The following is an 8,113-nucleotide window of genomic DNA, read 5'->3' as shown; positions in this document are numbered from 1 at the left end:
TCAGACAAGATCAGGAAAGGGTCCAGGCACTCCTGCAGGCCGCCCCGAAGCACACCTGGGGTTGATCGGTGGGTGCTGCACGCCTGACCGCCCCGCCCGTCACCCCTGATGCCTGGTCCCGTACACAGACGCGGGGCACTGTGCCGGGCACAGAGCGGGCCCCCCATCCATCGAGGCGGTCAGCTTGGGCCCAGCCGCTCCGGCAGCGCAGGCTGTGCCCAGCACCTCTGAACCGCAGGTCCAGGTACCACACACGACGAAATGAATGGAGGTAGGACCTCGGCTCGGAGCCGCGGGCACCCGGGTGCGCAGGCTCCAGAACCGCTAGGGCGATCCCGCCCCCCGGCCGCTACTCGCCAATCAGCAGGGGCGGCGAGATTCATGCCCGCCCCCGGCCGCGCCCTCTGCCAATGAGCGAGGCCCGGGCGGCCAGCCGCGGAGCCCAGCCGCGGCAGGCGCACGCCGCTGTTCGCGTGTCAGGCTCCAAATAAAGTTCGTCGGGGCTTTGAATTTTTTTTTTAAAGCGCCCGCTGCCGTCGCGGCCGCCGCGGGCGAGAGCGGACGAGTCCCCGCCCCGCCACTTCCGGTCCCGCCGCCCGGAGCCGGTGCGGCTGTGAGGGGCCGTGTGTCGCCGCCGCGGGCCGGCCGGGCATGGTGTTGGGTGCCGGGCCCGCCTCGCCTGTCTCGGGGTGCCCAGGTGAGCAGCGCGCGGCCCCACGGCGGGCGAGGGGCGGCCGCGGGCCTCCGGGCGGCGCCGGGGGTACCGCGGGCGGGCCGGAGGGCGGGCGGCGCCGGGGCCGCCTCGGGCCGAGCGCTCCTCTCGGCCGGGCGCCGGCGGTGCGGGCCCGCACCCGCTGACTGGGAAAGGGACGGGGCGCCGGCCGCCGCCAGACTCGAGGGGCAGCCCGCGGGCAGCGCCTGCTTGTGCCGGCGCCCACACTGCCTGGCTCGCGCCCGCCGTCGCGGGGGAGCCGCGGGCCGCATTGTCCAGAAGGAAACGGAGCCCAAGGTCACCAGCCCGCCGGGGCCGGGGGCAGCGGGACTCGGACGCGGGCCGTCCGACTGCTCCGCCTCGGGAGTCCGGCTAGGCCCGGACAGCGGCGGGGGTGAGGAGTGGGACTCCCGCCGCGCCAGCTCGCCTGCAGCTGCCCCGCGGCTGGGGGCGGCCTCGGCTCGTCTGGAGGATTTTACCCGGACCGAGAGGGGAGGAAAGGGGGGAGGGTGTCACGGAACGATCGGAACAACCAAGTCTTGGATTCTAGACCTGGTTCCGCTGGTGTGTAATCTTGGGTGTGGCCCTGCCCTCCCAGGGCTCAGTTTCCTCATTTGTCACATGAGGGAACTGGGCCCTCCCCGTCTGCATTCCGTCCAGCCCTGGAGTGGGGGGTAGGAGGGGTTGGAGCGGCCAGAGAAGGTTCCCTGGAGGAGACGTTGGACTCTGGAAAGGAATCTCTCGTCCTGAGGAAGGAATAGCAGTAGGTGGTGACGGGAAGGAGGGCACTCCAGACCTGGGTATCATCGGTTTGAACAGACGATTCCAGAAATGGGCAAGGTGGTGCTGAGGAGCAGGGAGGAGGCCAGCTTGCAAAGGATTTCTGGCTGGATACGGGGGTGAGGGTGGGTGGTGGTAGGGACGGAAGGGTGGGAGAGACGTTCAGAGACAAATCAGCACCGGGCCGGGTGGTGTGTGGCTTGAGGACCTCCACCCAGATTTGCCTGCGCTTCAGGTGACTAGGTAGTGCAGGAGGGGGCATGTTTACGGGTGAAAATAAAGGGTTGGGCTCCAGAAGTCGGTCAGCCAACCAGGGTGACTCCCCTGCCGGGGGGGGGAGGTTTCTGGGCCCCGGCATTCTGAAGGAGGATGGTACAGTGTGGACGTTTTTGTGTCCTGATAAGGGCCTCTTTGGCCGGAGAAGTTGGTTGTCCCCTAGTGACCTGCAGTTCCATCTTTTACTCTTAAGATCGGGACTTTTCCACAGCAGAAGGAGATTCAAATGTGGCGTGTTCCTCACTCTGAGCTGACTGGCTCCTGGTATCCCTGCACAGGTGACGTGGCCCCATGTTGCCACTACAGGCAGGAATGCCGAGTAAATAGGACTTGATGATGAGACCAGTAAGTAGCACAGAGGAATCTTCTTTGGACAGCCAGAGAGCAAGTCCCACCCGGAGGAGGAGGAACGTAAATGGGCCAACTGGGACTTGCGGGATTTAGAGACTGAGCATGCTATTCGATGCAGCCGATCTGTCACCAGAAGCGCTCTCTTAACACCGTGTGCTTTGCAGTCAAGGGGCAGTTTCTTGCTAAGCCTGGTCTTCCGTTGGCGAAGCATAGTACAGAAGGAAGAGAGAATCCTGAAGCAGCTGCAGGTGTTTGGCAGACCTCTTGACAGTTTGAATAATTCTCTTTGTTCAGATCTCTTTATAGAGAATTTAACAGCTAAGGAAACATCTCCAAATTAGGCCTTAGGTTTATCCCTACAGTGTCATGCAGTAGTAATACAGATGGTGGACAAATAGGTGGTCATTATACACTTAGATTTCTTGGAATGCTAGGAGAGTAAGTTTAGTGTTCTCTTCGATGGACAACAAAACATGAGTATCGTTGCCTTTTATACCTTTCAGTCAGTGCCCCGTGTTTTTATTAAGGACCACAAACTTCTTGAAGATTGCAAGCCAACTTAGTGGAGTTGAGTATAAGGCATATTATGCCCACAGAGAAGACTTCAGTGTGGAGTAGTAGGATTATAAAAGAATAAGCGGTGGGGTGGCTGGGTGGCTCAGTTGATTGAACGTCTGATCCTTGGCTTCAGCTCAGGTCTTGATCTCAGGGTCTGGGGTCCAGCCCCGAATTGGGCTCCTCACTTAGCAGGGAGTCGGCTTGGGAGTCTCTCTCCCTCTCCACCACTACCCCCACTCTCAAAAAAAAAAAAAAAAAAAAAAGTCAATCCTCAGACTGCAGTGACACAGATGAGTGTCTTGGCGTGAGCCTTTGTAAACAAGTCTTGCCAGGACCCTCCAAGTGGCTCCTTCGGTGCAGGTCCTCAGGGAACTGGGTGCCCTGGCACTTGCTTCTCCATGGGGCTCTTTGTTATGACTTTCCTGGAGTACTGCCTACGGAACTCTTTACTCAGGTTGGGCTTTTGTTTTATTTTTTGCCATATTTGTATTGCCAAGGTCAGCTAGAAGATAAAAACCAGTTGGACTTTGTGAAGGTTGCATGTCTTGGTCCATCTTCAGGCAACCCGAACCAGGTGGCAGGACTGATGTGCTCAAGTCTGGGTGTGTATTGGTGGACTTGGCTGGGGCGGCAAACACGGTCTTGTGATCCAGATCTGCTTAAGGGATTCCTGACAAGATCATTCCAGGTGGGGGCTGAGCAAAAGAACCTGGCTCTAGAAGGTGCTTCTGTCTCTAGTAGCTGCAGGCTGGAGCCCCTATGGGTGTTTGACTTTATTCCCACCCCCAGGCTCCCCTAGTGAGGTTGCCCAACCAATATCTCCCTGCCCTGGGTAACGCTGAGAAGACATGTTGGTTATGGTCCAGGCCACTATGTAGGTTCGCCGGGGGAGATGGCATGGTCAAGTGGCAATGAAGAAACTAGTGTTGGTTTGTTTTCACATTTGTGTCAACTTTATTGAGGCATGATTGAAGTACATGAAACTGCACATATTCAAAGTATGCAGTTAGATCAGTTTTGATATATATACCCCTGAAACCATCACCACACTCAAAATGTTTGCGTCATCTCCAGGAGGGAAACTGATGTTTCTGTGGTGACTGCTTCTGGCAGCTGAGTGGCCTCAACCAAGCCAGTTCCTGGAGTGGGAATTGGGGGTTGGAGGGGGAAGTCCTTCCCAGATTGAAATTTTAGGACCTTGTGAATGCTAATGTGTAATAGAACCATCTTTTGAAGCATTTAAACCACTGACTCTAAAAGGGATTAGGTGTGTGTTTGTGTGTGGGTCGTATACAATACAGAAGATCATATTCAATATGTTTCTTTTTTATGGCATACATAATAGAAAATAAAATCTGATAGTCTTTGGAAGAGGGGGAGATACACAGAAGAAGATGGTATGAGAAGTTATGTAAAGAACCTGGGTTAAAAATACCAGTGGGGGAAGCGTATTCTTATTTTGGCTTTCAGTATATTAGCTTCAAACTAAAAGTTTGTGTTTGGGTCAAGTTTTTCATTTGGAAGTTTTAGATTGTTTTCTTTTGAAAACAATCAGAGTGGTATTGAAAGGAAATAATTTGAAAGCAACAAAGGAAATTATGGAAATATTGGGCCGGTGACCAGTTTTTGTGTTTGGTCTTCATTGTCTTTCCCAGTGAGCTTTCAGTGAATTTCAGGGGCGTGCCTGAAACATAGATGGGTTGGAAGCGGCCAATGAAGAGAGTCTAGTTTGGGGCATTAATTATAACTTAATATTGTTGTTGATATTGCCTAAAAATGTAAATAAGACAACATAAATAAATGCAAAGATGCTTCTTAAGTTTCCATCCACACCTTTGTTAAAGGGAGAAGAAAAAGAAAGCATTGCATTGCTTCCTCCTACCCAGAGCTGATGCTCCCCTCAGTCTGCGATGGGCCAGGCACAGGGGCCACACACACAAGTGCATGGTCCCTGCAGCAGAGTGGGGCACACTTAGCCAGAGGACAGTGGTGGGCCAACATGGAACCCATTGGTGGAGGCTCCCCTAGACCACAGGCTCACGGGATCTTTGTCACCACTGTGTCCCGGGACCTGGTGCCCAATGAATGTTAAATGCATGGCTCTCTGTTTTTTAAATTTTTGTGTACTTTAAAAAATTAGACTTAGGATGGCATAGAGATTTCCCAGATTAATTATAAAGGAATCCAATCTTACGAATGTGCCTTATATGCTGAATTTTTCTGTGACTAAATTACAGGAAAAGGTTAACCGCTTATGGCCTTGTCTTCAATTTCCAGTCATTGTCTAGAGACGTGTCCATAACCCTGCTTTTGGTCTTTCAGGGTAAAGGTAGCAGTAATGCTGACGTTGGCAAGCAAACTGAAGCGGGAGGACGGTCTCAAAGGGTCCCGGATGTCAGCCACGGCCTCCGACTCCACTCGGAGGGTATCTGTGAGAGACAGGCTGCTTGTTAAAGGTAATGTCATCCATGCAAGCTGGTTTCTCTCCTGTAATAGAATGAAGTCTCTGACTGGAGGCTCTTTGGGGATATGAAGCACCCAGTTGCTGAGTAGAAATACCTATTTGAAAATATAATTGCCTGTCACTTACAAGGACTTAGTACTGTGGGAACACTAAGGACCGGAGAGTGTGGTCTGGGGGCGCCTGGGCGGCTCAGGCGGCAAGCGTCTGCCTTCGGCTCGGGTCGTGGTCCCGGGGTCCTGGGATCGAGCCCCGCGTCGGGCTCCCTGCTTGGCGGGAAGCCTGCTTCTCCCTCTCCCACTCCCCCTGCTTGTGTTCCTGCTCTCGCTGTCTCTCTGTGAAATAAATAAATAAAATCTTAAAAAAAAAAAAATGTGGTATGTCTTACACACTTGGAATATGCTCTGTAGGGGCTGCCAGAATGCCGGTGGGAGGGTTATGGTACTCTGGCCTCAGTGCTCTCAGTATCTGGCTGGTTGTGGGGGCGAGGGGGGAGCATCTTCCTTTCTTGTGCTCCATCACAAGGGGCTCCAGAGTCCCTCTCTAACACCGCAGCACCAGTTTCTGGTCTGTAAAGGGAGGGAGTGGATTTCAGTAATCTCTAGGATCCTTCTGTACTTTATTCAAGTCACAGCCTGAAGAGAGCTTTATACAAAATCAGTTCCCTTCACAGAATTAATAACTGAGTGCCCTAGAGCTGTAGTCTTTGGAGAAGGGTTTATATACTGTGTGAATATGCATGCATTTGTATGGAATTTCTGTGTTCATTCATTGATCAAACTTAACAACTGTCAGGTGCAAAGGCAGTTTCCTGGGGTCATGAGGACTACAGAAGGTGAAGAAGAAACAGTTCCTGCTTTAAGGAGCTTAGAATTTGTAGCCCTTTTTACTTTATGGCATATGTTTACATTTCTTAAATGTATAGGAGCTAGGAAGCAACGAGCTATACAGTTGGTTAGGACTCCCTGTTTTCATGTCGTATCAGGTAGACACCATGAGGTTGCTGGCATTTGTGTGTCCTGAACCAGACCTAATGGCAGGAGAGCTGGTGTGGGTGCATGCACTGTTTGTCCTCAGAAACGAGGCATTGCTGAGCTTGGCAGGAGTGGCACCAGGAAGGCATCAGGTTCAGGGAGTCTTGGGGCGGTGCGCTCTTCCTTATTCTCTCTGCCCCTGAATCTGGCCTTAGCTCTGATTTATCCAGCCTGATGGATGATGGAGTAAGAATCATTTCTTACCTTTTGACATTACCCACTATGTCAGATTGAATTCAGAGTTGTGATGGTGGTCAGAGGGTGAGACATGGGCTGCAGCTCCTCACTTGGATGGGACTTGAGTCCTGATAGGACTTGAGTCTCTTTCCCAGATGCTGGCTCAAGGGTTCCATGTGCAGAAGAAGCCAGGAGCCAAGCAAGCTGGGGACGGGGTTTGATGTGTTGACGCAGTCCTTATGTGGAGGGTGTTTTAGTGCCCGGGAGTTAGAGTGAGGAATGCCCAGATGTTAGCTGAGGAGGGGGTTGGAAGCAGTGAGTAGACTGTTCCATCTTCTTCACCGTATCCTTGTCATGGTTAATAGCTGTCATACACAGGGCAATTGGGACCGGGCCCTCTGTTGGACACTTTCTAGGGCAGTTCTTGTTTGACTGTTGCTAAGCCTTGCCAGGTGGGTTGTTCATTCTGCAGCCGAAGGACTGAGACTCCAGAGAGGTTAAGAAACATGCCCAGATTACGACTTTATTGTAGCAGCACAGCCAGACCCACATCCTGGGGTGGTGCAGGCTCTGGCGGAGCAGACCTAACAAGCAAAAGCTGAATGAGCAGAACACAAGTGCAGGTCCACTGCCAAGAACTTCACCTTCAGGGAGGTGTACGGGCTCCTGCACACCTTCCACCCTGCTCAAGGATTCACCTGGCAGCTCTCAAATGGCTCTAGGGCCTGGTGCAGCGCCGGGGAGCCCATGGAGGCTCATAAAGCTGGACTCCGCCCCCGCTCCCAGGACAGATGGCCCTGCTAAGGTCCTTTGACTTTGTGAGACTCATCAGAGAGAGAGGTGCAGAACCACCTCATGGGGCCACCTGTTTCCATCCTCCCAGGGCACTGGTGATGATCAGGTTTCTGGGGTAGTTGTGGGCAGCAGGGCTCAGTGTAACACATACCTCACGTGGCCTGCTCCCTCCTGCCTCAGGGGGGCTGTTGGACCAGGTTGGGCTGGCTGAGTGGTGAGCAGTTGGGCATGTGGTGGAGGGGTGGGTAGAAAGCAAGGGTGGGCCTGGCCTGAGAGAGGGGGCTCTGAAAAACAGCACATAAGGAAGGATGCTCTGCTGGTCCATGATCTCCTCATCTGCACCTAGAGCACTCCTTTGCTTGGCTGGATGTTGGGGAGGTCTTCATTCTGGGGATTTTGGGTGGCGGAAGTGGTGTGTGGAGTCTAGGAGTCCGTGGCATTGTGGGCACTTGAGTGGTGATTACAGCGAAGTTCTTTCTAAGGGAAACCCCCTTTGGGAACTTTGAAAAAAGTTGGACGTCTGAGTTCAACAAGATTGCTCTAGTCGGCGCTGTCATCCTGGGCTGTGGCTTTGGCTCATGTGGGAATGTTACTCATGGGGATCATTAGTTTGTAGAAAAGTATGTTAATGTGTCTTGGGATTCAGTGCCATAGGCTGGATTCCTAGGAGTGGGGAATTTGGTATCAGGATAGTTATAAAGGAGTATCCCTGGGACTGATACCTGTGGAGGGAGGTGAAGGACTCAGGAGCAGGCAGAGCAAGAAATCGATCTCTGGGGAAGGCCCCAGACAGCCTCAACTTAGGCAAGCGTAGCCTTCAGAGCAGTCCCCAGTCAGGTGAGATGGTCAGGTTTTCCTGCTCTGCATGGATCAGTTGCCACAGGGGCTGCCCTGAGAGGGGTAAGGGTCTTGGGGCACAGGGTTCTGTGCAACCTACACAGTGCCTGGAAGGACACAGCTAAGGGCCAT

General features: G+C 53.3%; 1 protein-coding gene across 3 annotated transcripts in view; it reads left to right on the top strand.

The window, feature by feature from the left end:
- The first annotated feature begins 537 nt into the window (after positions 1–537).
- Positions 538–8,113, top strand: part of UBE2F (ubiquitin conjugating enzyme E2 F (putative)) — a 55,713-nt gene continuing 48,137 nt past the window's right edge. For all 3 annotated transcript variants that reach the window (XM_073876540.1, XM_025888875.2, XM_073876535.1), the window contains exons 1-2: positions 538–697; positions 5,000–5,133. In XM_073876540.1, the coding sequence (XP_073732641.1) occupies positions 5,016–5,133 (118 nt within the window). In that variant the 5' untranslated portion in view covers positions 538–697; positions 5,000–5,015. The remainder of the gene's footprint in view (positions 698–4,999; positions 5,134–8,113) is intronic.

This window comes from Callorhinus ursinus, unplaced genomic scaffold (assembly GCF_003265705.2).
Source record: "Callorhinus ursinus isolate GAN/ISIS: 27379988/994484 unplaced genomic scaffold, GSC_fseal_2.0 scaffold2, whole genome shotgun sequence".
In the NCBI taxonomy this organism is placed as follows: domain Eukaryota; kingdom Metazoa; phylum Chordata; class Mammalia; order Carnivora; family Otariidae; genus Callorhinus; species Callorhinus ursinus.
The sequence above is the reverse complement of the archived record's forward strand: the minus strand, read 5'-3'. Positions and strand labels throughout refer to the sequence as shown.